This window comes from Colletotrichum aenigma, assembly GCF_013390185.1.
Source record: "Colletotrichum aenigma strain Cg56 chromosome Unknown KSG_Cg56_contig03, whole genome shotgun sequence".
Taxonomy (NCBI): domain Eukaryota; kingdom Fungi; phylum Ascomycota; class Sordariomycetes; order Glomerellales; family Glomerellaceae; genus Colletotrichum; species Colletotrichum aenigma.
The window spans coordinates 6,281,848-6,309,144 of NW_023500909.1; the positions used below are offsets into that span (position 1 = coordinate 6,281,848).

General features: G+C 52.9%; 10 protein-coding genes across 10 annotated transcripts; 5 read left to right on the forward strand and 5 right to left on the reverse strand.

Moving 5' to 3' along the window:
* Positions 1-224: 224 nt before the first annotated feature.
* On the reverse strand, positions 225-1,376 carry CGCA056_v005670 (uncharacterized protein; the record flags this gene model as incomplete). Its single annotated transcript, XM_037320921.1, has 1 exon — positions 225-1,376. The coding sequence occupies one exon, from the start codon at positions 1,374-1,376 to the stop codon at positions 225-227; it is 1,152 nt and encodes a 383-aa protein (XP_037181280.1).
* A 1,922-nt stretch (positions 1,377-3,298) lies between these two features.
* cbg-1-0 (Beta-glucosidase) lies at positions 3,299-5,906 on the reverse strand (the record flags this gene model as incomplete). Its single annotated transcript, XM_037320922.1, has 2 exons — positions 3,299-5,692; positions 5,745-5,906. 2 exons carry the CDS (start codon positions 5,904-5,906, stop codon positions 3,299-3,301), a joined length of 2,556 nt encoding a protein of 851 aa, XP_037181279.1.
* A 614-nt stretch (positions 5,907-6,520) lies between these two features.
* On the reverse strand, positions 6,521-8,380 carry CGCA056_v005672 (putative oxidoreductase; the record flags this gene model as incomplete). Its single annotated transcript, XM_037320923.1, has 5 exons — positions 6,521-6,919; positions 6,982-7,068; positions 7,122-7,265; positions 7,325-7,495; positions 7,553-8,380. 5 exons carry the CDS (start codon positions 8,378-8,380, stop codon positions 6,521-6,523), a joined length of 1,629 nt encoding a protein of 542 aa, XP_037181278.1.
* Positions 8,381-8,847: 467 nt separating this feature from the next.
* On the forward strand, positions 8,848-11,084 carry priB-0 (Protein priB; the record flags this gene model as incomplete). The annotated part of the gene is made up of 6 exons (XM_037320924.1): positions 8,848-8,888; positions 9,540-9,965; positions 10,021-10,298; positions 10,354-10,601; positions 10,659-10,764; positions 11,014-11,084. The coding sequence occupies 6 exons, from the start codon at positions 8,848-8,850 to the stop codon at positions 11,082-11,084; spliced, it is 1,170 nt and encodes a 389-aa protein (XP_037181277.1).
* A 117-nt stretch (positions 11,085-11,201) lies between these two features.
* On the reverse strand, positions 11,202-11,619 carry CGCA056_v005674 (uncharacterized protein; the record flags this gene model as incomplete). The annotated part of the gene is made up of 2 exons (XM_037320925.1): positions 11,202-11,386; positions 11,445-11,619. The coding sequence occupies 2 exons, from the start codon at positions 11,617-11,619 to the stop codon at positions 11,202-11,204; spliced, it is 360 nt and encodes a 119-aa protein (XP_037181276.1).
* Positions 11,620-12,079: 460 nt separating this feature from the next.
* PUT4-1 (Proline-specific permease) lies at positions 12,080-13,994 on the forward strand (the record flags this gene model as incomplete). The annotated part of the gene is made up of 6 exons (XM_037320926.1): positions 12,080-12,235; positions 12,292-12,505; positions 12,562-13,066; positions 13,120-13,550; positions 13,608-13,766; positions 13,822-13,994. The coding sequence occupies 6 exons, from the start codon at positions 12,080-12,082 to the stop codon at positions 13,992-13,994; spliced, it is 1,638 nt and encodes a 545-aa protein (XP_037181275.1).
* A 1,839-nt stretch (positions 13,995-15,833) lies between these two features.
* vrtI (Oxidoreductase vrtI) lies at positions 15,834-17,061 on the forward strand (the record flags this gene model as incomplete). The annotated part of the gene is made up of 3 exons (XM_037320927.1): positions 15,834-16,123; positions 16,184-16,250; positions 16,309-17,061. The coding sequence occupies 3 exons, from the start codon at positions 15,834-15,836 to the stop codon at positions 17,059-17,061; spliced, it is 1,110 nt and encodes a 369-aa protein (XP_037181274.1).
* Positions 17,062-17,547: 486 nt separating this feature from the next.
* On the forward strand, positions 17,548-20,569 carry CGCA056_v005677 (uncharacterized protein; the record flags this gene model as incomplete). Its single annotated transcript, XM_037320928.1, has 2 exons — positions 17,548-18,825; positions 18,884-20,569. The coding sequence occupies 2 exons, from the start codon at positions 17,548-17,550 to the stop codon at positions 20,567-20,569; spliced, it is 2,964 nt and encodes a 987-aa protein (XP_037181273.1).
* Positions 20,570-20,673: 104 nt separating this feature from the next.
* CGCA056_v005678 (25-hydroxycholesterol 7-alpha-hydroxylase) lies at positions 20,674-22,506 on the reverse strand (the record flags this gene model as incomplete). Its single annotated transcript, XM_037320929.1, has 3 exons — positions 20,674-21,343; positions 21,404-22,165; positions 22,232-22,506. 3 exons carry the CDS (start codon positions 22,504-22,506, stop codon positions 20,674-20,676), a joined length of 1,707 nt encoding a protein of 568 aa, XP_037181282.1.
* Positions 22,507-23,524: 1,018 nt separating this feature from the next.
* On the forward strand, positions 23,525-25,318 carry stcS-5 (putative sterigmatocystin biosynthesis P450 monooxygenase stcS; the record flags this gene model as incomplete). The annotated part of the gene is made up of 4 exons (XM_037320930.1): positions 23,525-23,632; positions 23,689-24,536; positions 24,587-24,638; positions 24,674-25,318. 4 exons carry the CDS (start codon positions 23,525-23,527, stop codon positions 25,316-25,318), a joined length of 1,653 nt encoding a protein of 550 aa, XP_037181281.1.
* Between the last annotated feature and the right edge of the window lie 1,979 nt (positions 25,319-27,297).

Consider the following 27,297-nt stretch of genomic DNA (forward strand, 5'->3'; position numbering starts at 1 on the left):
GTACGCATTATCGGGCTACCTATTAAAGACTGCTGCATAATCTGCCCTATGACCACCTCGCGAAGCCACTGATACAATTAATCATCTCTGCAAGTCTGAATCTCTCTCTGCCCGTCCGTCTCGAAAACCTCAAAAGTCCTTGTCTCAAACCACTGATACCACTCCAGAACCTGACCGAAAGAACCCAAGCGGGAACCCCATCTGAAAGAAAGAACCGAATCTCTCTAGGGGTAGATCTGCCAGGCGCCGTGGGCCTTGTTGCCGAACTGCTCCTCGAGGTCGCAGCCGATGTTGCCCCAGCCGCGCATGCGACCGTGGGTGTTGTCGAGGTGCTCGATGGCGCCCTCGAGCAGACGCTCAATGTCCATGTTGCCGATGACGCTGAAGTAGCGCGGGCCGTAGGCGAAGTGGCACGTCTGGTACTTGATGATCGGGGTCAGGTCGCCGACGCGCGCGGCGCGCACCTCGTCCGCGTTGAACATCCAGAACTTGCGGTGCTCGCGGATGTAGATCATGAGCGTCTTGCAGTCCTCGATGAGCGCCGAGTCCTTGTGCGCGCCGCCCATCCAGATCGTCTTGCCGTTGCAGCGCTTGGAGGAGCCCAGGGGCGTGATGACCTGCTCGGATTTGCCGCCGAGGGTCTTGACCTCGGACCGGACGTTGCCGTTGACCTGGAAGGTGGCGTTGTTGCCGTTCTTGTTAAGGACGGCGACGTCGACCCAGGTGACGTGGGCGGGGTCGTCGGTAGGGGCCTTGGGCTCGGTGGCGTTGGCCTCGACGAGCTTGATGTTGCTGTAGTCGGGGGTCTTGAAGGCGTCGGCGTCGATGTCGTTGTCGCGGCGGTCGAGCTCGCCGGAGGGGAGGTTGGGGTTGCGCCAGAAGAGGCTGAACTCGCCGTTGTGGATGGGCCTGCTTCCGTCGAGAATGCACCAGACGCCCATCTTGCCGGTGACGCCGCCGTCATCTGTGTTGCACTCCTCCCAGCGGATGACGTTGTCCACGAAGCGGAGCATGTCTCTGTTGGTGACGACGATGCCGGGCTTGGTGGTCTTGAACATGATGCCGCAGGTGCCGTGGGCAGCGAACTTGGCCCAGTAGCCAACGTCGCGGTCCTTAAACTTGACGCGGGCACTGTTGTTCTGGACGAACTTGGCGAGGCGCTCGCAGTCGACCTTGCGAGGGATGTTGGACTCGGACCAGGAGGATGTCAGCCAGGTGGGCTTGCAGTAGGGGCCCTCCATGTCGCCGCCGGTGGTGAGCAGGAAGCGCTTGGCGAGGGTACTGTCGCCGGCCGTGTTGTTGGCGAGGGTGCTGTTGCTGGCCGTGACGTTGACGAGGGCGCCCAGGTTGGTGTCGATGGGGATTCTGTCGTTCATGATGTAGGCGGACGTGTCCTTGGGGATCATGTCGGCCGTCTTGACGACGAGGGGGCCAAGGGCCTTGGCGTCACGAATGTCGAGGGCGTTGTCGCCGGCCAGGGACTCGGTGGCGGCGCGCTCCTGGAGACGCCAGAACATAGGAGCCCAGCCAAGCTCGCCGTCGACAACGGCGCAGTCAGCTTCACTAGAGGCAGAGAGGCGGCCATCGACAGTCCAGGCGCGGCGGTTCAGGGCGCTCTCGAGGAAGCGCGTGACATCGGCGTTGCTGAAGACGACGTCGCGGTTGAAGGTCTGGCTGCGGAAGGCACAGGTTCCGACCCAGAAGACCTCGGCCCAGCGAGAAAGGTCGACGTCGTGGTCCTCGAAGTAGACGAGGGCATTGTGGGCCTTGACATAGTCGTGGAGGGCCTGGCAGTCGTCGCGACGAGGCATGCCGGCGCCGGCTCTCTTGGTGGCGCGGATGGTGCAGAGCTCGGCGTAGCCCTTGGCGGGCTCGATCTTGATATGCTTGGCGAGGGCCGGGGAAGACTTGTTGCGCATGTCCTCGACCATGGCGAAGCCCTTGCCGATGTTGAGGATCACGTCAGAGCCATTGGAAGCCTTGAACGTGATCTCGGTGGCGGCGACGGGGGCCTGGTGGGAAGCACTGGCGACGTCGACGGGGATGACGACCGCACCGGCTTGGGCGGCCAGAACCGCGATGGGAGCGAGAGCTTTGCGCATCGCGAGATTGGGAAATGGTGATGCTTGGAGTGAATTGACTTGGAGGAAGCAACGAGAGGAGGAGATCCCAAAGGAGAAGAGACGCAAAGAGCGCGAATCGCAGCAAGGAGAGGCGTGATTGGGATGAAAATTTCCTTCCAGGGAGACGCGAGGCCCTGAGCTTGGTGTGGAAGAAAATTGAGAGTGGTGTGGGAGGAGGAGAAATTTTTGCTGTGTGGCCTTGGGAAAGGTGAAAGGTGAAGGTGAATCGGGGCTGAGGGGGGTGGTTTGAGGGACGCAGGGCGGCACCACCACAACACAATATTCGCTTCTTTTTGGCTGCAAAAGAATGAGAAGGTCACCAGGAAGCGTATGAAGACTTTTTCGAGGGAGATCTGGAGGAGATTCAGGCAGATGAAGACTCGAAGGGCCAGGCTGAGCTATGTTGTGTTCGTTTTCAGGGGCTGCCAAGACCTGAGGCGAGGCAAGGTGAGAAGCAAGGTGAGATGCGTCGATGTTAGGAAGCCACAACTGGAAGAGATTTTCCCACTTCCTTCTGAACTCAGCTGGAGGTTTTACCTTGCGCCATGAAAACTCTGAATATTGAATATCAGTATCGTGGGCGTGGGCGTGGGCGTGGGTGGTGACGCGGGTCCTAGGGTTCATCCCGTGCGGCTGGTGATGGTTGCATGCTGGTGCGGCTTGGTGGTGATGAGGTATGGGCCCGCTTGAAGACTCAGTGTTCAGTTGATCACATGGCAAAGGGATGTGCGTGCTACGCATGGTCACTTGGGACCAGCAGCAAGGAGGCGCATAATAAGCCGGCAAAAGGATGTGAACAAGTTGGATGTGCGAGGTACAAAGCCACCCATGGATACTTATGCATCCAAGACCAAGTCAATCAAACTCCTGGATTCATGGATCAAAGCTGAGGCCTGCATCGGAAGAAGAGTTAGTGTTCATGCAAAGTAATAATTGAAGCTGAGTTTACGAGCTAATGGGTTGAGTATAGAAGTCGAGATGCTCATCACATTAGATGTGTAGGTTTGAAATTGAAAACAAAAGAGTTGGACAGGGCTTTTTAGACTTCCACAGCCAACAAGAGTCTGACAAAGTAACAAGAATCAAAGGTGACATTAAAAAAAACAGAAGTGCAAAAGATATCTTTGTATAACTTCAAACTCTTCAATTCAAACAAAGGATTACTCTCTCGAGGGCTACTCTAATTGCAACGTTTCTTCCAGTTTGACATCCCCCGCAGAAAAGCCTACCATAAAGTGATACAGACCTTCCACGAACTTTTCGCCGCGTATTTGCTGATCCCAGATCTTCAGATCATTCTTGGAAACAACCAATTCCACGTCTTTACTGCTGCCAGCTGGGACCTCCACCTTGGCGAAAGCCTTCAGCAGCTTGGGCGGCTCCTTTGCCTCGTCAGGATATCCAACATACAGCTGAACAACCTCTTGTGCGTCTATCGAGCCTTGGTTGGTCAATGTGACTGTAGAGATGACGGTGCTCTCATTGCTCGAAATCTTGAGATCGCTCAGGCTGAAGTTGGAGTATGTCAAGCCGTGTCCAAACGGAAAAAGGGGCTCGACACCACTCTTGTCGAAGGCCTTGTAACCGACGAACAGCCCCTCAGCGTAAGGAACATCGATGGCAGTGTTGATCTGGATGGTGTCGTTCAGCTTGGCTGGAAATGTCATCGGCAGCTTTCCACTGGGGCTAATATCGCCGAAGAGGAGACGCTCCAGAGCCAGGCCGACTTGCTGACCGGGGTACCAGATGTCCATCACCGCGTCCACATCCTCAAGCCAGGGCATGAGAACAGCAGAGTTGGAATTCAGAACGACAACCGTCTTTTTCGACTTTCCAGCAAGCCTGCTGATGAGCGCGTCTTGGTCGCCTGGAAGCGACAGACCAAGCCCACTGTCGGCACCCTCGGACAACCGATCGGAGGCAAAGACGATGCTGATATCAGCCCATTGAGCAAGTTCGTCGGCATCTGAGTCTCTTGTCTGGTTGCCAACGTCCACGCCAAGAGTGATTCCGTATCCCCCGGTCGAGAGCGAGTAGCCCATGTCGTATTTCAACGTGAGCTTGACTTCGGCTCCGGCCCTGAGATCTGCCGTGCCTTGAACGAAGTTGCCGAAATTGGCATACGACATGTTCGCGATGAGGACTTCATCCAAGTAAAGAAGGGCAGTTCCTTGTCCATACATGGAAAAGTGGTAGGTGCCGGTCGTGTTGGGCAGGAAGATTCCCTCGTATACGGCGGAGAAGAAGTCTGGGTATGCCTGCCACAACTGCGAGGGATAGCTCGCAATAGTGATATTCGGGATGATCTCGGTCGCATTGACGGGGCCGGAAAAGTCGGTCGTCTTGTAGTACGTCACATTCACGCCACCGTCCTTGAACATTGATGATGGGATGGTGGGAAACTGCCCCGTGCCGGGGTACGCTTCTGAGTACTTGACCGAGATATTCTCGGCACTCCCACGTCGAGAAAGCGCATCAAACGGTGCCTGAACAACCATGGTGGAGTCAATGACAAAGCCTCCGTGGTTCTCGGAGACTTGGTTCTCGGTCGTCGCACCAATGCCAAAAACGGCAATCTTGGTGTATTTCTCAGGTGATAGAGGCAATGTGCTGTCCTCGTTCTTGAGAAGCACTGCACCCTCTTCCACCATTTTCTGTGCAAGGTCCAGGTGCTCCTGTGTGCGAACATGAGCCGTCGAGTCGCCAGTGACGGGGTTGTCAACCTGTCCCAGTTTGAACATGTACCTCCAGAGCCTCTTGACCATATCATCAATGCGCTCTCTCGGAACAGACCCGTTGTTGACTGCTTGCACGAGCAGATCTCCATAGTACGCAGGGAAGCCATAACTGTCCGTCAAATCCCCACCAGGCATGGAGATATCCAACCCGGCCATGACGGCAGGGACCGTGCTCCTCGTCGAGAAATACCAGTCCGCGACCACGAAACCTTCAAAGCCCCATTCCTGGCGCAGCGTGGTGTTAAGAAGCCAATCATTCTCGCAGGTGAAATCGCCGTTCAGTCGATTGTATGAGCACATCACGCAAGCCGCGTCGGCCTCTTGCACACTTGCCTTGAAGGCAGGCAGATACAACTCGTGCATAGTCCGCTCGTCGACGACCGCGTTCACCGTGACCCACTCAGGGCCGAGTCCAAAGCGGTTGGTGTCCTGATTGTACGCCGCAAAATGCTTCGGGCAAGCCAGCGCGCCCTGGCTCTGGATTCCCTGCGTCACCGCAACGGCCATGCGGGCAGTCAGCCAGGGGTCCTCGGAGAGAGTCTCGGCCGCGCGAGCCCACAGCGGTGAGCGGAGGATGTTGATTGTCGGAGCGAGGACGATGTTACGCCCTTTTCCCATGTGCTCCTGTGCGAGCGCCTGGCCGTAGTCGTACTGGATGGAGGTGTTCCACGACGATGCGGCCATGACAGGGGCTGGGAAGGCCGTGACGTTGTTCAAAGAGTTGCCGACTCCTGCCGGGCCGTCGCCCATGCAGATGTCCGGGATGCCGAGGGTCGAGTTGCCTTGAATGTGGCCAATGCAAGCGTTGACGCCAGTTCCATTGTCGGTAAGCTTTGATGTTGTCAGTATCATGAGGAGAAGACAGTGGATGATGAAGGCTTACCTCCGTGTCGCCTTGGACCATGGCATGCTTCTGAGTGTCATTGAGCTGCGCGATGAATAAATCAAGACGCTCTTCAAATGGGAGTGTCTTGTCCAGCCATGGCTGCACTGCCAGAGAAGTTGACGCCCATGAGGCGAGTATTAGCGTTGACGAGGCCCTCATGATGCCGTCTGTGAACCGCGAAGATGTCCGCAGAACGCCAGTAATTCAACAATCTGGGGTTGGACCATAGATGGCTCCATGGACTCGAATTTCTACTCCTGCATGACATTTGCACTGCATATATGGTGCCTGCTATCGTTCATCTGTTGTTTAATTTGACCCTCTTTGACCTCGTGATCCTTCGGACCGGGGTTGATGGGCGGTGTGCGGGCTGGTCCCCGCGCCGGCCTCTCAACTCCAGCTCTCATTATCTTAGATTACCGGCCACTGCAACCCTAATATTCGGCATCGCCATTGGCATATCGGACGTCAACTCCACTGATAGGCATGGAAGATATGGCTCCGGCTAAATGCGATTTGCAGCCCGCGTCCCCGGAAACCGGAGTTGATGTTCTGCTTGCAAGGTAATCCTGGCTTTCTCATATCGACTGGATTTACCAGTGCCATGGCCCCGGGAATATCATCGGCAAGATTGGAGTTTCCAGATATCGAATTCCATAGTCAGGCACTGAGTGCTATCATTCAATATCTCAGATAACAGACGAGGGTAAAATGAAGTTAATCAGGCAACGCTGCGCTCCTAGGCTACGTTGCCCAGGTTTGGGCTAAAGAGTCTAGCGATATTCTCCACCGCAGTCGCCCATGTCCTCAAACATCTCCATCCTCTTGCTTCTCTTCAGAATTTGTTCAATCGAGGTTCGATCATCTTCATCCAGAGACCAGCCGAGCGCAGCCGTATTCTCGTCCGCGTGCTCACTAATACCCATACGAGCACCCACAATGACGGCGCCGACGTAGGGGAAGTCCAGGACCCAGCGAATCGCAACCGTGGAGAGACTGACGCCGTGCTTGGAGCTCACTGATTTCAATGTACGCAAAAGCTCTTGGTAGAGCTCCCATCCACCCCAGCTTTTGATCATGGCGTAGTACTTGCGCTGGCTTGGGGTGATTGTCTCGGCGTACAGATCAGGTTCATCCTTACCGAGCCACTTCTCGGCAAGGAAACCACCACACTGTGATCGGATGATTAGCACCTATTTGGTGAACATGATGAGTTCATCCCGGGCAAACTTACCAAAGTCCCGTACGTGAGAAGCTTTACATTGTGCTTCTCACACACCTCGGCCATGCCCACGACTGGTCTGGAATCAATTAGAGAGAACTAGAAGCATGTCAGCTCACCCGCCCTCAATTGTGAATTCGGAGGTTCATTACCTGGACCTGATTTGAATAAATCTTGATGTTATGAGAAAGAATGTTCTCCATGTGGTGCGTATCAAAGTTGCAAAGACCCAAAGTCCCAACTCGTGAGTCTTCTGCCAAGAACTGCAATGCATTGATGTATTGAGGGTCCTCGTACTATGTTTTGGTCAGGCTGTGGACTTCCAAAACATGCTCAATAATAGCTTGAGACTCACAAATTGCCAGTGAAATTGCAGCAAGTCAATCTTGTCCGTTCGCAGTCGCCTGCATCTCTCAGATACGTTGGCCTGAATAACCTCACGAGTGACGGTCACAGGATTGAACACGCAGTACTTGGTACCGGCGAACGTCGCTCCCTTGACAGGATACGAAGCGTTGAAACGTCCCTAGATGTACTGTTAGCTAGGTTTCAGATCTTATCAGAAGGCCTCGAGGCAACTCACAAAGACAATCTCCGCATCGCCGTAGTGGTCAGCCATGTCGAAAGCAACCAATCCAGAGCTGACATATTGGGAGAACTGGGCGATGATTTTGGAAGTTGGTGCTGAACCCCACGATGGACTCGACATCTGCCACAGACCCGAGAAGATTCTGGGGAGTTTGCGCCCGTTCATCTCGAAGGTCTCTTTGGCTTCGGGAGGAGTGACCTGCAGGGTATTTTCTGGCGTATTGAGGTCGTCGAAGGCTGGGATCGGGACTTCCAGGAGGATGCAAGTTGTCGTCAATGCCCGCGTGTAAGGATAATCAAGACCTTTCTCGTTTGTGGTTGCCTTACAGTCAACCAGGGCTTGGTGCAGGCTGTCGAGGAGTTTTCGCTCCTCGTCCAGAAGTTTAGAGCGCCCAGCTGAGAGCAGGGTCTTTTCTATTGCAGTTATCAGCTGCACAACATCTCCGTCGATGGATGCTAGAAACTCTTCCGTGCTCGTCCCTTGGCTGAGGAGTAGATCGACACCCTGCATAGTCAAGTTGCCCATGAGGGTGATGCTCTCGTGACTGAGGCCGCATCCCATCATGCACCGAATTGTCTTCTGAGTCGCTTTCAATGACGACGTATCCAGACCTCTAGACTGAGCCTGGAATTTCGGAAGAGCCACATCTTGGATGTAGCTCCTCGTCTCTGCTTCGAATGTGGACGTGATTTCTGGATGAGACGCCAACAATGAGCGCATGATAACCCGCATTCCCTCAGGCGTCATATTCGTAATGATGCTGTCGGTCATCATGTTGACATGGGCCGTCTTGACCCTGCTGGCCCCTGTACCTGCTGCCATCTTGACGGTCGAAGTTGGCAGTGAATTGTCTAAGGAAAAGATACAATCGTCGATGCAGTGCCCGGCGTCACGATACTGCCAAATTGCGTCGTACAAACACAATCTCGACTCAGATGCAAGCGTTGTCGTCACAGCGCGGGAATAAGCCAATGTCGTTAAGGATTCCCGTCGCCGGCGTTCAAACCGGCCTGTGGAATGCCGGCGAGAGCTTGTTATCGGAGTTGGCAGGGAGCCAGTCGGAAGCGGGGAAGCGGAGGGGACGTTTTGGGAGTAGCGCCGATAACTTATCATGAGACATGACCGCGGGGACCCTTGGTGAAGAGCCGACGAGATACCGCGGGTGGGGTTTTCCGAAATTTGACCGGGCTTCATCTGATCAATAAGACACCGACGGCGGCAACTATCGCCAGTCTGTTGACCGCACAGTTCAATCCAATCAATCGACGTTGCCTGGCCGAAAAGAGACTATGGAGGCCCTCAGTGAGGCTCCGCGGGGCCCAAAGTCCGTGTAAGCTTCTCGGGTACGACGCGATGCGTCAATGCGCAAATGCTGATGAGCTGATGGCCAATTCAAGTGTGAAGGCGTGCTTGCCGTGCAGAACTGTTAAGATGCGATGTGTTGTTGGGGAGAATGAGACAATATGTGCGCGTTGTTCGCGCAAGTCGCTTAATTGCGTTTTTCAGGATCATCGCCGGGGAAGGAAGCCTGGAACACGGTGCGTTGCGTCGTTCGAACAGTCACATCACACAAAACCAGGTAGTTGACGCTCAATTTGGGGGTTTAGGATTGCGAAGAGACACAGCACCTCCTCGAAGCACCTCGCCAGCACCCCTCCACCTGATCAGACGAGTTCAACTGAACAACCGTATGATGACTCTGCTGCAGCGACGGCAGTTCAAAAAAGTCCCGACTGGGATAACGGTACGCTCCAACCAGCCGGAATATTCAAGAGTCAAACTACAAGAAAGGGGTTTTGTCTGGGAAGCATCTTGAACGCGTCGGATATAACAATACCAGAGACTAGAGAAGACGATCTGGCAATTCCTTCAGACGATCCTATTCAACTTGGCTTGGTCAATCTGTCCATTGCTTCGTCCCTATTTGAGAAGTAGTGTCTCCATCCAGACCTGTGAAGACGCTCACTAACAATACACACAGTTTCATGGTCACTCTTAACCCATATATCAGCCAGCTAGATCCGCATCTACACAGTTTCAGTCGCGTGAGGAAGAAATCTGCTTTTCTTGTGACTGTCATACTCGCCGCGGCGGCCAAGGCTTTCAATCCTGCTCTCAACAAGAAGCTCCGGGATCATGCAGAGGATATGCTTGCCGACAGTTTTCGTAGAGGCTCGAAGTCGATCGAGACGGCTCAAGCAATCATGATCATGACTTACTGGAAAGACCCCGAAGATACGCGTGCGTGGATGTACTTGGGATACATCATCAGAATGGGAATGGAGTTGGGCTGGCACCGGCTTGCCCCGTACAGCCTCAAAACTTCCGATATCGGGACTGATCACGAAATTCGGGAAGCGAGAAATATTGAGAGAACATGGCTTGTTTTGTTCGTATATGACCGAAGGTGAGCGTGCTAGCTAGAGGGGCGGATAAGGCGACAACTGACTAACTCCTACCAGCATGAGTCTACAAACTGGAAAGCCATGGATGATTGAGAGGAGTGGGTTCATTGAGTCTGTGGAGGCGTGGTGCAAGGACCCTACGGCTATCTCAAATGATCGTCTCCTCGGTGCTTTAGTTACCCTGCGACTTCTTAGTTCAGAAGTCTTTCGCTTACTGGGTTCGAGATCAAATAGGGCTCGTGCAGGCCAGCTCCATACGCTCGAGTCCCTTCTCGCCATCATCAACGGGAGAATAGAAGAATGGGAGGGAAGATGGCTAAAGCTGGCCGATGAAGGTAAGATGGGCCACAATAACTCCAGGGCTTGAGTGCCGCTAACATTTCCACACAGACAGCTGTCATCCTTTCTTGATCCAATTCTACGGAACCCATCTCCGGCTACAGCTCTTCTCCTTACCCCTCCAAGAGACTCTAGGTCAGCCGGATGAAGGGTCCTCACACCGCATGGAAGCACTATGGGTCAGCTTCTCGAGTGCTTTGGAGATGCTGCATCTCATATGCCGCCATTCATCTTGGCTGTATTTTGCCCAAGATTCAGTCCATGTGATGACAGCGTACAGCGCCGCTTTCTTGATCAAGGTAATCCACTCTTGTAGGTCATCCAACCAAGTACCAAACTGACAACAAGAAATACAGCTCCTGATGTCTGCGCCAGAATCAGTAACTCGTCAAATCGAGCCTGCCATCAAGAGCGCCATTTCTGGCGCGGCGGTGGTGTTCTCCCAGCAGGCCGCTCCGCCTGGTTCGAGTTGTGCACTGCAAGCTAAGTTTCTCGACAACATCACTACAAGGTTTCCGAAAGAAAGGCCACACGTCCATGGCAGGGGACAAGATCAGAGTATTGCGGTAGAAGCAGGCGAACATTCCACGATATCAAGCACGCAGCCAAATTGTGACGACTCGCGATGGGATTCTGGCGAGACAGCCAGTTTCATTGCACCGATAAGGGGCGCAAACATTGCTGGGACAGGACTGACTTTCGAGTCTGCAGAAGAAGCTACTTGGGCGAGTCTCATCGCGGAAGCTGGATTCAGTGCTCAAGATGGGGTTTTCTTTGGATAAGAGTAGCCAATAGTTAGGCACAATTGAAGTCTTGAAAATACCATTGATTGATCAGATTCATGAATGTCTATTCCATCATTCCTTGTCTACCTTACAAACTCAAAACCTCCTTTAAATTCATGAATTTCCTGTCAAGGGCACAGCCGTTGTCTCGGAATGGCGAAAAGTTCGGATTCCCTCTCGGATGATCTTTAGCTGAGAGGGGCAGCATGGATCAGGGCAAGCAATTAAGGCGTCGCTGGTCATCCAGTCATGTTTGTGGGTGACTCTCTGCTTGGCCGCGAGAAGTGGCAGTACGGATGCTGTAGCCATCATTATTCACTGCACTACCGTCTCTCATCTTCTGAAAACTAGACATACCTAAGCTGTATATGCTGATTCCTTGATCCGGAGGCAGGTACAACATCTCGCCTTTCAGGGTGAAATGGTCGCCCTCCTTTGCCCCACACATGATTCGCTTGCCTGGCGGGCAAACAACTTCGACCCGAAGGTCAAAGAGTTGGAACTCATCGGGTGCCGCTGTTTCAGATGCCATTGCTAAATTTCCTTGAGATCTCAGTAAAGGTTCGGCTGACCAGGCATTCAACAATAAGTCTCGGCGAGTCGTCTTATCTTACTGACGATTTTACCGATGGCAAGTCCCTGTAACGACAGCCCCGCGATATCGCCCGGCGTCCTAAATGACCAATCGAGCCCCGCACCGGCGTCCTAAAAGTCGGTAAACCCCCGACTATCTTGATAGGCCGCGGATACTAGCAGATAAGTTCGTCCGGTGATCCCCAATGCAGCAGTCCCCTGGCCCGGTAGCAACGCCATGCCGGTTGCTTAACTCAGGGTCAAAGACACAACTGCGGATATAACATGGCCAACCACGCCTGACCCGCTGCCGGGTCGCATGGTTAACAGTGCATGCTGTGAATTTGAGCGAAACACAACTCAGCTCATAGTGAGCCCCAAAATTCAAAGTCTGTGACTTTGGAATCACCTCGTATGCAATGGAGGGGAAAGAGAAATACGATGCGGCGTCAGACACGGCCCCGATGCCAGACTTGGACGGAGGGCAGAATGTGTCTGTGTCAGACGCAGAGGGCGGGATTAAGCGCGACTTGAGCTCCCGGCATATCAACATGATTGCGATTGCAGGAATGATCGTGAGTTGTTGGTGTTCTCTCAAACTTTTGGCTATTTTCTTGACATTTAACGCAAGGGAACTGGTCTATTCCTCAGCTCAGGCTCGGTGATTGCAACTGCAGGACCCGCAGGTGCACTGCTAGCCTATATTGTAATGGGATTCGTTACGGCAGGCGTTTCATACACCACGGGCGAGATCACATCTTTCATGCCGGCGACTGGCGGCTTTATCCGACATGCGACGAAGTTTGTAGAGCCAGCTCTGGGCGCTGCGACCGGATGGAACTTTTGTAAGTTGTAGAGTTCTGCAGACTTGAGAGCAGCTTGACTGATGCTTAGGAATTAGGGTACACCATGGCAATTTCGGTGCCGGCTGAGATCAGTGCAGCGGCAACTCTTGTTCAATTCTGGAACACCTCAGTCAACCCAGCTGTTTGGATTACTGTCTTTCTCTTTTTCATCATCGTCGTGAACTTTGCCGGGGTCAGGCTTTATGGCGAAACTGAAGTTGTGTTTGCTTCTCTCAAGATAATGACCATCATTGGCCTCATCATTGGCGGACTAGTGATCAACCTCGGCGGCGGGCCCAATCATGAGCGTCTTGGTTTCCGTTACTGGCAAGACCCCGGAGCCTTCAACAGCTATATTGTTTCTGGCTCAGCTGGAGGCTTCCTGGCTTTCTGGAAAGTGTTGCTATCTGCTGCCTTCAGCTACGGCAACATCCAAGTCGTGGCCATTTCTGGCTCTGAGACTCGCCATCCGAGGAAGATTATTCCTGCAGCGACTAGAAAGACTTTCTTTCGGGTCTTTGTCTTCTATGTTCTGAGCATTCTTATTGTTGGGATGATTGTGTAAGTTGCTTTGTTGGGCCTCATTCGCAACTCTGAAGCTGACCGACTTGTAGTCCGTCCAACGACCCGGCTCTGAGTGTCTCAACTGGCACGGCTCAGCAATCCCCATTCGTCATCGCCTTCACTCGCTCTGGCGTGTCTGTCTTGCCATCGATCATCAACGCTGTCGTCTGCACATCTGCAATCAGCAGTGGATCAGCCTGCGTCTTCATTGCCTCTAGAACGCTTTATGGTCTCAGCTGCGATGGCCATGCCCCGAGGATCCTCCAACGGTGTAACCGCTTTGGAACACCTTATGTCGCTGTGGCTTTGACATGCGTCTTATTTCCGCTTGTGTACCTGAATGTTGGAAACAACACTTCCGTTGTGTTTGGTTGGTTCGTGAACATCACAACAGTCGCTGGTCTTATTGGCTGGATTGTCATTGAGGTCACCTATCTCCGGTTCTATGCAGGACTGAAGGCGCAAGGGCATTCTCGGAAAGGTAAGACCCCAGTTCCGCATCAATCTCCCAGAACGTTCGCTGACGTTGAGATCGCAGATCTTCCCTATCGAAGCCCTGGACAGCCTTACGTGTCATGGATCACGCTAGTTGCTGTTGTTTTGGTTGTCTTTTTCTCTGGCTTTGACGTCTTCACTACCGGAAACTTCACGGCTTCGGGATTTTTGACCTGTTATCTGAACGTCTTCATCTTTGCTGGTAAAATATCTCCCCTCGCCTGCTAAGATTTGTCAGCGAGCTAATCAATATGCAGCGTTGTACGTCTTCTTTAAGTTTTACCTCAAGTCTCGGGTCATCTCACCTTCCCAAATGGATTTCGAGACGGAGTTTGCATCAATCCGACAAGAGAAAGCGGAGTCGGAAGTATTTGACACGAGGGAAACCGGACTTAAGTCGTCATTTCGCAAACTTATTCACTCCGTTTAGACATTCTTCAGCACTTGAGAGTCAGCGGAATTAAGATAAGGTTTCATCAGTTGCCTTGCTTCATGTATGCCAAGTCTCCCTCTGCAACGTCTCGTGATAAACCCTTGCCTACGTGATTGGAGGACCGTCGGGTTTCCTCCTTGGACAGCTCGATCGGCCAGAAAATAGCCATTTTGAAGAATTGCGTACAACATCGGTAAGGGGCCAAGACTGACGAAACATGCGCCGTGAAATCTGGCAATGTACTCGCCAACTCGGCTTAATTGTCGCTTACGTCGCTTGATCGTGAACCCGTATGGTCTGACGTAGATTTCATTGACGTGTCCGGACCCAAGGAACTGTCGCCGCGCGTTCTCAGACATTGTCGTCTGAACCAGTCTCAGTTCCACGAGGTGTTCGTCTCACTTACCGCGTGGGGGCCTTTGGAACGGGACCTTTCCTCCGATTATTGACCATCTCCATCTCATGTACGTAAGAGGATACTTTTCGCCCGGCGGGCTGGCCTCACCCGCGGACGCCGCCCACCTGCGTGTACCCCGCATCGCCAGAGCAACATGAAATGATGGCCAACCACTAGTGTCAGATCCTAGCCAGGGGTCTTCAGGCGGGTGCTCCCGGGTCGCCGCGTGGCGACAGCTCGGAGGGCTGGCTGTCAGCATCGGGAGCTCTGCCTGTGCTTCCAGTTGGGGGCTGCAAGATTAACTTTGGTCCGTGACAACGTGGCTCACGACCGTGCGATGATGATGACTTCTCTATGCTCACTTCTCTGTTTCGTTGTCTTCTTCAAGAGAGATTGATTGTCTTCCCCGGTTGCCAAGAAGATCCGAGAGCTCACTGAATTGAGACATCGTGCGTCCCTTGCCTGTGATCTGGTCCAATGAATAAGCAATTATCTCTCAAGATGGGCATCTGCCGGGCTTGGCGTTATTAGTGTCGGATAAAAGGCCGACAAGGTGGGATCGCATCTCGCGTCGCCTTCTACCATTCAAAGCACGTAAAGCAATCTGCCGAGAGCGGGGTGTTGGGCTCTGCCCAGGCCAACTGTCTGGGTACACGTATTTGGCTAAACTTGGATATTGCAATAGGGACGATAGTTTCTTCTTCGCTCTTTTTGGGGCTGGCTGAGACCACGATGCGGCTTTTTGTGGAAGTGATAAGAGCCAAGAAAAATGGTGCAATCCTACGCCCTGCATGCGACGGATCGTATCCGATTGAGTATAGTGAGACACGAAACGGAGCCAAAAGATGCGCGGTCGCGGCGCGAAGTTGCCATCGCCTACAGGGCAAGCTATTTGGTCGAGTTCCCACTTTTGATACGGAGTAGGCGCCGAAGGAGCTCTGTTCCTCTCTGGAAATGGCCAAGAAAGCTCCTCCAAGCTGCGAGGAAGCTGTCATGGCCTATTGTTTTCAGCGTTAGTCCGGCCGGCGCAGCCACACATGTGATATGGGGACAGGTGCCGATTGGACCGAGACCCCGCACGACTGCATGAAACTCTAGTGTAGGTCTCACTCTATGGAGACGGTGTTAATCTACAACAATGTGGAAGGAGGATAAGACATGATGAGATGTGGGCGGGTATGTTTACGCCGTGGCAGCGTTGGCTGATCGTGAGGGGCGAATGCTGTGCCAGTAGCGCGCCTATGCAAGAGCTCTCGTATCCAGGGTCTAGTCCTCTTGGGCGAGAGCTTATAAAAAGGAGGGGTCGGAAGCTCTCAAAAGAGCTCGAACGCGAAAGAGCTTTTGTCCATCTTCAAAGCTGTTCTCACTGACTTTAGCGCTCCACGGAATATCCCCATCTTTCAACTCCATCTCCTCTTAAGGTTATCTGAACATACATCATGGGTGTCTCCACCGAAGTCCCGCAGACCGTCGAGTGGGCGGGGAAGCGCGTCCCCATCTACCCCATGGAGACTGTCGACTTCGGACGAGTCCTTTCCCAGGAGCCCGCTGAGCTCGAGAACCTGCTCCGATGCTGTCGCGAGTCCGGCTTCTTCTACCTGGACCTCGACAGCCTCGATGGCCAGAGATTCCTCGATGACCAGCACCAGACGCTGAAGATGATGCACCGCTACTTCGACCACCCCATTGAGGAGAAGAACGAGCTCGGCCTCGTCACCGCACACCTTGGGTAAGGAGTATATGCTCAATCCGCAGACGATAACAATGGTTAGACTAACAAGCCAATTAGCTACGAGGGCGTCGGCTCCCGCACCGGCGGTCTTCCCAACACCAGAGACGGATATGAGATGTTCAAGGTGAGATCGGCATCATCCCCGCTCCGCCACTTACGCGAGTCACTTACATACCCCAAAGGTCTCCAGAGACGAGATCCAGCGCAAGGACCCCAAGTTCCCCGCCATCCTCAAGAACGACACCGACAAGCGCGTCCTCCGCAATGCCATCTCCGGCTCCAACATCGTCACCAAGGCGATCCTCTCCGGTCTCTCCTCCGCGATGGGCCTCACCGGCGCCTCCCGCTACGAGAACGCCCACCGCAACGACCGCCCCTCCACCTCCACCCTGGCCATGATGCACTACGTCCCGGCCGATCCTCTCAAGGACAAGGAGATCGGCCACCAGAAGCACACCGATATCTCCTCCCTGACACTCCTCTTCGCCGAGGAGTGGGGCCTGCAGATCCGCCCTCCCGGAACCAAGGAGTTCGGCTTCGTCGCCCCCAAGCCCGGCTGCGCCATCATCAACGTCGGCGACTCGCTGCGCTTTGCTAGTGGCCACACCTTCATGTCCTGCATCCACCGTGTCGTGCCCTTCCGCCCGGATGAGCACCGCTACTCCATTGCTTACTTCCTCCGTGCCGAGAACGACACCATGTTCAAGGACAGCGAGGGCCGCTACATCACTGCTGGCCAGTGGCACGACGAGAAGTTCTTCCTGTTCAAGGCTACCCCTGATATCCAGGCTCTTGCCCCGCCGTCTATGCTGTACGGTGGCATGTCTGCCGATGAGGAGTGGACCCCGTACTCCCAGCCTGAGCTGGCCAAGGCGAAGGTTGAGGACGTCCAGAAGGAGCCCTTGGTGAAGGAGGCCCTGGTCGAGGCTCACTAAGCAAAGCATTCACCAATGAGGGGCATTGAAACTTGTCCCTTTCTTGGCCGTAAACAATACAAATAGTCAAATGAATACATGCACATTGTTTGTGTAAAAACATTGATTTCTTGGACGTAAAGCTACCAGATGATGCGACCGTGACGCCAATGACCCCACACTCTTCTGTGGTTTTAGACATGGCCGAGATGTACCGAAAGAACAGAATTGTTCTTAACTTTGAGGTGCAAATGACCAAAATGCACTCATTGATAATGACTGAGAATAACAACCATCCAGTCCACAGACGTTCGATCCTCGATCACTGACGAAACGAGGGTTTCTCGATCCCTCCTCCAACATGCCGAGCTCCGCTCAACTGACCTGGATTCTCTTAGCTCACTTAGTCTAGCTGTAGGCGAGCTCTTCCGTCTCCAACATCCCTGTCTTTCAGGGGGTCCAGCCCCTCAAGGTGCTCGTGTCGAACACCATCCCGCTGAAATAAACATGCCCGTCCCTCGACCTTCCAGTGGCTCTGTCGTCCACGTCAAATTGTCCCATCAGACGAATCTGCCATCGAATCAGCAGCCCATGTTCGCCGGAAAGAATGAGCTTCCTCCCTACAGCGCCATTGGCGAAAACCCCGCCACCAGCTCCGTGAGGGGTTCGAAATCCCGTCTCCAATTACCCCGCAGGTCGCGATTCCTGCGCGTGTTTGGCCTGGCTTGCCTCGCGTTCATCGTCTACGCGCAATGGCGGCAAATATCATCCATTGGGAGATATTCGAACTCCGAATCTAACGTGCATGGCCTCTCAATCGCGCAACTCAAAGAAGATCTCGCAACATGCGCCGAACTGCATCACAAACCGGTGGATCCCGCCGGGTACGGGCGGGCAAGGAACTCCCGGTATGTTGACGGCCACAGGCCCACTCTCATCAAGAACGCGACGGTCTGGACCGGGGAGCCGGTCAAGGGGACAGCGAACTTCAGCTGGATACAGGCAGACGTGTTTGTCGAATTCGGCCTCATCAAGGATGTCGCTAAATCAATTGCGGTGAAAGAGTTGCCTGAGGATATTTTGGTTTACGACGCTAAAGGCCGCCCCCTCACTGCTGGCATCATCGATATGCACAGCCATGCCGCTGTACACTCTCTACCGACCATACACGGCAATGAGGATGTCAGCGAACTTTCGAAGGACATCACGCCCTATGTCAGGATAATTGACGGCATCCAGCCGACGGATCATCAGCTTCAGGTCATCAAGTCCGGGGGCGTGACGACGTCACTGATCCTCCCTGGCTCCAGCAACAACATCGGTGGAGAGGCCTTCCCAATCAAGCATGCTATCGGACGACAGGATGGGCGAAACGAAACAAGTGTTATCGATATGTTGGCAGACCCGGATCGGACGTGGCGGTACATGAAGATGGCCTGCGGTGAAAACGCCAAGCAGATCCACGGGAAAGTTGGCGAGCGTGGTCCGTACAGTCGCCTGGGTGAGAGCTGGGAGCTTCGCCAAGCTTTTGAGCACGCCACCAAGTTGAAGCGCGAACAAGATGATTGGTGTCGAAATGCTGCCCATGGGCTGGATAACGTCAAGACGTATCTACCCTTCGAGCTCGAATGGGAAGGCTTGGTAGCTCTCTTAAGTGGCCAGGTCCACGTTCACACCCACTGCTACACCATCAACGACCTCGAAGCCTTCGTTGACCATACGAATGAGTTCAAATTCCCAATCAGGGCTTTCCATCACGCCCACCAAACTCATCTTGTGCCTGAGGTGGGTCCCCTTTTGTATCAACATGTTGTACTCCAGCTGACTTGGCTTGGTCTTAAAGATACTGAAGCGGGCTTGGGGTGACGATCCACCGGCATCAGCACTCTTCGCCGATAACATGTGGTATAAGGCCGAGGCCGCCATAGGTTCCGAATATGCTGGCAAGCATCTCTATGATGCGGGTCTCGTTCCCATCTACGTCAGCGATAACCCGGTTCTGAACGCCCAGCATGTCGTCTTCGAAGCCGCTAAAGCCTATAAATATGGACTACCATACCACGCGGCGCTTGCATCGGTGACAACAGCCCCCGCAGAGCGACTCGGTCTTGGTGAGCGCCTAGGTAAGATCAAGTCTGGCTATGACGCCGATATCGTCGTTTGGGACAGCGATCCTTTGAGTGTTGGTGCGACCCCGGTTCAGGTCTGGATTGATGGCACAGCTCAGTATGAGAGTCCATTCGAACTGCAGAAGCCATTTGAAGGGACGCTTGTACCGGATGAGGACCTCGGAAATATTGGGGAGGAGTCAGCTATGATCAACAGCGACGTGGTCTTCACTGGTATCTCAAAGGTTCTTATGTCTGTCGAAAAAGCAGGCGTTGCCGCTGATGGAGACGGCTACAACGTGGCCGTCTCCAATGGCAGGATTACTTGTGTCGGAATCTGCGACCGTGAGCTCAAGACCGCGTCCAAGGTCAAGGGTGCTGTGATCGACGTCAAGAACGGGCATCTCTCACCAGCCTTTACCGCCTTTGGCTCGACGCTAGGTCTGAACTACATTGAGACCGAGAGTGTCACGGACAACGGAGCAGACGGGGGTCGCTTCAGCCGCGGGGTTGATGGTCTCGCACTCGATACAGAGAAACTCCGTGTTGCCCATCGATACGGTGTTACAAGGGCTATCTCGGCCCCGAAGTTCACCGGCATCGCGACCCACCACGGCACCAGTGCGGGGTTCCTGACCGGAGCGGAGACGGTACTCGGCTCTGGGGCCATCTTTGCTCGAGATGCCGCGCTACACTACACGCTCGACCTCTCAGCTAAACGGGCAGTCGATGGAATCCCGTCTATGTCTGCAGCCGTCGGTGACCTGCGCAACAAACTCTTGAGAGCCGTGGCCTCCCTTGCGTCTGCAAAGCCCATCAACTTTGAAGAGAAGTTCTCAGAGGCTTCATTCCTTCGTGCGGTGATACAGGGAAGGATGGCTCTAGCGGTTACTGTGCATAGTGCCGATACCATCGCAGCTCTGTTGGATGTAAAGTCTTCAATTGAGGACACCATCAAAGAGGCCCATCTGGGTGGCAGGCATTTAAGGCTTGTCGTTGTCGGCGGTGCGGAAGCGCATCTCGTTGCCGAACAGCTCGCGTCAGCTGGCGTAGGTGTCATCCTCGCCCCGTCGCAATCTTTTGCAGTTTCGTGGGATCAACGAAGGGCCCTTACAGGAGCACCTCTGACCAACGGGACGGCGATCGATGTTCTCGTCAACGCGGGGGTACTGACGGCCATCGGCCTCGAGGAAGATTGGCTCATTCGGGACTTGGGACTTCTCGCCGGGGTTGCATACGCCAATGGGAGACACAGGATAAGTGAGACGGCGGCACTTGATCTGATCAGCCGCAACATTTATGACATGCTAGGCTTGGCAGACGAGGAACGAGACCATTTCATGATATCATCGGGCCATCCACTTGAGATTGGTTCCAGGGTAAAAGCTGTTGGAAACGGACAAAGGTGTTGGCGTGTATGAGTATGAAGGTCATCTATTCTGTTTTACGAATATTTTTCATTCACAAAATCCCGTTGCATTCCTGGATACGCGGCTGCTGCAGAACCACACCTCATCTTCTGCCTTCAGGTCGAACTCGTGTTACGGGCTTTGAGACGTGCTCCGACGTGGCCCGAAGGATGCAGAGTTCCCAGGCCAAAGGTTCTCAAGCTCATACCCGTCTCTCCACGCACCGCCTTATCAGAAGTGATCTCACAATCATATAAGGTAATGAAATGAGCAACGCATCCTATCAGAATGCGCTTCGCGAGGAATCGTCCTGGGCACATGTGCGCTCCGCCTCCGAATGGCAGCCACGATCCGGACTTGCCGTTGATGCTGTAGACAAACTCTCCGCTGCTGGTCTTCTCAGGCAAGAGGAACCTCCCTGGCCAAAACTCCTCGGGCGGGTGGCTCCTGGCAGCCCCGGTGCACCAAACAGATGGGTTCATGTGCTCAGTAGTCGAGTTGACGAAGAATAGCCGATGCCCGGGAATAAGGGAGCCCCGCACGTTCACTCCATCGACAGGTGTTTTGCGAGGGATGATGCCGTGGACTCTTAGGCGAAGGGTCTCGGCAAAGACGGCTTGCAAGATCGGCTTCTTCAAGAGCTTTTCCATGTCGAAACGAGGTCCGCCATCGACATCTGCAATGCGACAGTCTGCCACCTCTTCCTTCACCACACGCATAAGCTCTGGGTCGCGGCATATCTCAAGGATGGCCCAGAAAGCGGCCGGTGAGGAGTTTGCTGTGCCTCTGCGAAAAAGTCAGTGTCACGAACTTGTATGAGAAGGGACACGCGAGACTTGTACATACCCCCAGAGAAGCCCCAGGTTGTGAGCTGCGATAGAAGAGAAAGGAAATCGGTCGACATCGATGTACATGGCTGTACGATCGCGGAAGAACGCATGGCCCCAGTAAGGATCGAATCCGTCCTCTGAGATGGTGTCGGGGTGGAAGTTCGCAACTGCCCACTCGTTCCATTCTTGAACAGCACGGAGGCACCTATCTCGAGCTTGATATATGCGACTCATCAAGAAGTTGGGAAGGCGGAGAAACAGAAGGGTAATGTTGTCGTGGACGTATTGCCAGTCCTCCAAAAACATGGGGTTCTCCTTCAGCAAGTAAGGCCCACATAGAGTGTCGATGAAAGAACGCACGATCTCCATATCTAACGACTCCTTCAGATCATGGAGCTCGTGTTCCGCGTTGCCTGCAGTCAAGCTTCGCATGTTCTTCGCCAACGCTTCGTCGAAACGGTCATTGAAACCCTTCGTCCCTGGACCAGAGAGGAGGTTGCTGATGTGGTGATGACTGCGGGCTCCGAAGTCATTGCGGACCTCTTCTTCACCATGCTTGGATGGGCCATCTTCTTTTGCCTCTTCTTCTTCTGTCCAGAAGAGGCCGAGGTCTTTCTTAGGCAACAGAAAGACGCGATGGACGAAGATGCCCTGAAAGAAGAACGTCGAGAGGGACTTGTTCTGGAAGGTGGTTCGGATGTTGCTTGCGCCTTGAACGATGTAGCAGCTGAAGTTGAACCACTTGATCTGAAGTGGTGAAGCTCGATGAAAGAGATCGCTAAACATCAGAAGGGTTAGCCTTGCCTACTATTGGTGGGCCTCTACACAAGTAAAAGGCACATACGACACGGTGAGGAATTTGAGGACGTCGAAGACCCCTCTGAAGTGAGACCAAGTAAGAGGAATGAGGCTCGATCCCTTTGCAGGCTTCTTGCCGGAGCTGATGTGTGGTCGGAATGGGGTGTTGGGAAACGCATATGGCAGAAGGAGGAAGATGAACGAGATTGCAACTATGGTCAAAGCCTTATTTGACTCAACCGGGGGCAGAAACCCACCAAACGCGGTCGAGTTCTGGGCGATGATGGGCAGCCCAGTCCCTCCAGGCGCCACTGAAGCCATGACGCAAAGCTGTAAGGCCTTTCAGGGGATACTCGTTTACAGGACGGAGCGCACTTTTCCACTCCTTGCGTTCAAATATCAACCATTGCATTTTATATACACCACATCCTGCCGCCCACCTGCGCAATTCCCGGAGCCCGATCCATCAATGAGTCCTGCGATTGCTGAAGAAAATCCTGTTCTCGTTTTGTAATGTTAACAAGGGTTCACGAATGAGGGGCACTGTATGCTGCCAAGATGTTTCGACTGCCTAGATGCCTGCCAAAAAATGCTTCGTCGGGAGTTGAAAGGAAGAAGCCGGCGCGGCTTTCCCACCCCGCGCGGAAGATCGTGAAGACGGGCTGGAGACAGAGCTCAATGCGGTAAGTTCTCCATCTTATCAATCAAATTTGATCTTATCAGATGGGGATCAATGTAACGGTCCCCATCATTACTCGCAATTGCTCCACAACAAAGTCTTTAGGGTCGCACATTGGTCTCCAGTGATAGCGTCTGCGATAGCGTGCCTACGTCAATGCGTCTCGATTTGAGTCTGGCCCATGCCAGTTACTGCTGAAGACCATTTAATCCTCGAATAAGGTGGTATCAAGCTCATCTGGCCCGCATGAAAGCTGAAATACGCGAGTATTGACTTGTCGCTCATTGGTGGTTACTAGGAAATCTAGACCTTGCCCCTGAAGGGCCATGCAAGGTTAATGCGCCTAAGGCTGTTGTCAAAACGATCATCCGTGAAATTTTCTTGGTTTCTTGAAGCTTCACGTTAACAGCAGAGTATTCTGCGTCCCGGATGAAGGTGGAGGCCACTCGCTTAAAAGACATGAAGTCGGGAAATATAACCCGATGTCTAAACGGGGGACTTTTGGCATCAGAACTTTCGACTTCGCATCCCGCGCACCCCGACGAGCAATAAGTCGAAGAGACTGGATCTACCCGTTGAAGAAGTTCGTCTTCGCTCAGATTCAATTTTCCGCTGCAAGCTGGCTTATTCCATCAGACAATGATGGAAACGGTGAGAGCAATGGCCTGGCATAGGCTGATGTTTGCTGTCGGTGCCATCTCAGCCTTTGCCATGATTGTCCGCTTCATATATCGAGGATATCAACAACGACGCTTCTATCGAAATTTGGTGAGTCAAGAGCGTGGGCTAGACTAATTATTGTCCAAGACTAAGATCGGTCACAGCCAGGCCCGCCTCACAGCTGGCTACTCGGCCATCTCAAAGCAGTTGGCGACGTAGCTGGAATACTGCCACCAAATTGTCATCCGCAAGCTTACTACACCGAGCTCGCACGGCGACACAACCTCGATGGAATTTTCTACCTCGACCTCTGGCCAATTGGACCACCAAGCGTAATCTTGACACGGCCTGAGTTGTGCGACCAGCCTGCGATCATCAAATGCGCTGTTCGGCATCCTGTCGCAGGCGACACACTAACGCCAGTGGTTGGCCACGGTGGTATCGCAAACTCGAATGGGCCTTTGTGGAAGAAGTCGCACACGACGTTACTGCCGGCATTCTCTTGGGCAAATATCCGCTCCTTGGCAAGCTTGATGGCTGAGGAGTGCATGCCATTTCGAAGCCTGCTGGATAAACTATCTGAGACCGGGGAGGTCTTCTCTCTGGAGGACGTAGCAGCGAAGCTTGTCTTCGATATCATCTTTCGTATCATCTTCAACTTCCCCCTCAACGCTCAGACAGATGGAAGCCAGGACCTTGATGATCTGCGAGAGTTGATGGCGTTCGCGGAAAGCCAGAGCGACCCGGCTGTCATCCTCAACCCGTTCGCCCGTTTGAAGATTTGGTGGAGAAGGAAGAAAATCTCCAAACAGCTTGACATTTCAATGACCAGGAAAATCCGAGAACGCTTTGTGGCATTGCCTCAAAACGAAATCATATCGTCCCGACGAAGTGCACAGCCCATCTTGGACTTGATGCTGCGCGAGCACCTCCCGACTCCATCAGAAGCAAGCAAAGAACGACCCAATGCTCGGAATCTGTCAGAGGTTGACGAGGCTGTGATTCTATCCAAGTGAGTCAAACCTGCTATATTGATACAAGTACTGGCTAATGCATGGTCAGCATCAAGAATCTGCTTGTCGGGGGGCATGGAACGACGACAGACACCATTTTTGTAAGCTTAACAAGATCCTCTAATCACTATGACAGTTCAACCTTCTCACAGAAGCTTCCCAGTTTTCCTTTATGCTTCTTTCTGAGGCACCGGCGGTGGTCGAAACCATGCTTCAGGAGCACAGAGATATCCTAGGGTCCGACTTTGACAGCATCGTGAGCTCCATTGCAAACAACCCAGAAAAGTTGCAGACGCTTCCATACACCGAGGCTGTTATCAAAGAGATCTTGAGGCTGTTTCCTATTGGATTTACGGTTAGGCAGGCCGCCCCACAAGCAACGGTGAGCCATAATGGCGAGACTTTCCCCATAGATAACGGCTTGATGGTTTGCATGAACGGCCATGATCTACACTACAATCCTCAATTCTTCCCGAACCCCTCGAATTTCTCACCTGAACGGTGGCTAGGTCCCAATGAGATTCCGAGATCGCAGTTCAGAACCTTTGGGAGAGGTCTGAGGTCATGTATGGGAGAAAACCTTGCCATGAATGAGTTGAAGATCATCTTTTCGCTGATCTTGGTGGACTTTTCTTTCAAGTGCCACGGGTTGGCGCCGAGTACGAAAACCACAACTTCGTACACGGATTTGGACCAGACATACGGAGATATTATCTTTCAAGAGCTAGGACTAGAGGCAAAGCCTCGAGGTGGGATGATGATGACTGTTGAAAGACGATGATAGGACTACGCTATCTGAAAAGCTGTGATTTAGAAAGCTGAAGGTCCACCATCCAATTTATTCCGCGAATGTAAGCTTCCATTCCGTCCTTGTACTTCAGATCGTCAGCATTTTGACTGGAATCAGTGCCCCCCTAGAAACTCTCCCGCTTGCAAATTAGAGTCTAACTTCGGCATACACGGAATAGGGTCGTGGCTGCTGTATAACATGCTGGTCTCGCCAGGCTTCTACCCAAGATGATCTCCCAACTTATTGCGTCACAAACACGCTTCGCGGAAAACGCTTTCCGATCCTTGTCTTTGTCGTATCGGAGTTGGTGGGGTATTCCCCAACATTTCCGTCTGTCTGCTTTTGTAGACTTGAATCTGACAAGGCTTTGAATAATGGATGAGTAAACTGCCGACTATATCATGTTCAGTCATCTATCCATTGGCCTTTCAGCCCCTGTAACTCTCCGAGACCGCTGAAGCCTCCAGGCTTCAGCACATAACTATTATGCAGTTGTGCTTTAGTCTCGGTTAACATCACGACGCAGAAAATAAGTCTGTGGTCTCTAACCGTCAGAAGTCATACCCTACGTACTGAACATAGACCGTGCTAATGAAGATGATGCTGTGTGATATTTGACAGCCGATCCGGTCACTTCTATCTGGGCAAAATAGAGTTTCGATGGTCGAAAGCTTGACACGAACAAGCGAGACTCCGGATATCACTTGAGGGGTTATGTAAATCACCGTATAAGGTTGTATCGAATAATCGAACACGGAGCTATTGATTGATCCTTTGGAGTGATTTCAATGTCCGCGTCTTGCTCTCCCACCGGCAAGGCGACCAATTCCCTTTCCGACGCAATGTCCATGGTGCCGCTCTCCCACCGGCCCAAAGATTTATAAGCGATTGCATGCATGAGATTCATAGTTATTCATAGGCAATTTGGCAAACGAAAATCAAGTCGCAAGCGTGTGTTCAGCATATCGGAAATCAGAGGTCTGTCCCTTAGAAACCCGGAACGTGGCGAGAAAGTGACATTTTTCGAGAAGCGGAAGAGGCTACCCAAGGACCCATGGACGCCCTTCCTTAACGACGGGTAGAACAATATGAGCGGGCGCCCTTTCATTGAAGTACATAAAATCGAGGTCTTAGGACTTAGGCATCTTTCTGGAGCATCAAGAGTGCAATTCAACTCGAAGGGGGGGTGGTGTTTTGACGTCAGCGGAAGGCTATATATCAGTCAGCCATTTTCCCACTCGGCCTCCCACCCGATCAATTACTATCTTAGCGGGCAATTGTTTCTGAGCATGCTGCATGGAAAGAATCGTTGAACGGGAAGGAAAAGACTGAGTATTGTCTATGATGTGGAATCGCCGAATCCAGCATATAAAAGGAGGAGGAATGGACCGGGTCATCGGAAATGCTTCACTGATCACACTCTCAACACGAGAAGTATCACTGAAAATATCCTGTTGAACTCATCTGGTTCTTTTACGATGGCTAATACTTTCTTTCTTGTCTTGGCAGCCGCTGTTGGACTTTTCGCAACGGCTTCATCTTTCTCTCCGGAGCCTGCTTCTCTTGTGGTCGAAAGAGCTCCTTCGAATGTTAGGCCATATTTACTTCGATACTCTACCGGAGATGCTTATCAAATTGGGGCCGACATTTACAGGGTCCTGGTGACAGATCAGTCTTCAGGTGGCGCTTTCACCTTGTTTACGGAGAGCGGAAGGGAGAATCTCTAGATAACCAAGCACCGCCACCAACGCTACTACGAAACCTTCTTCGCAATCCGTGGAGGCATGACGATGTGGATCAATGGAGAGATGCGCGCGCTACAGGCATCGGACTTCGCTACTGTCCCTCAGAACCAAAACCACTCTTTCCAGTTCACTGAGCCGGATACCTTGATGGCGAGCTTCATAGCACCAGGAGGGTTTGGAAAATGGATTTACAACATCTCGGAACCCTTTTCGAGCGAATTCGAT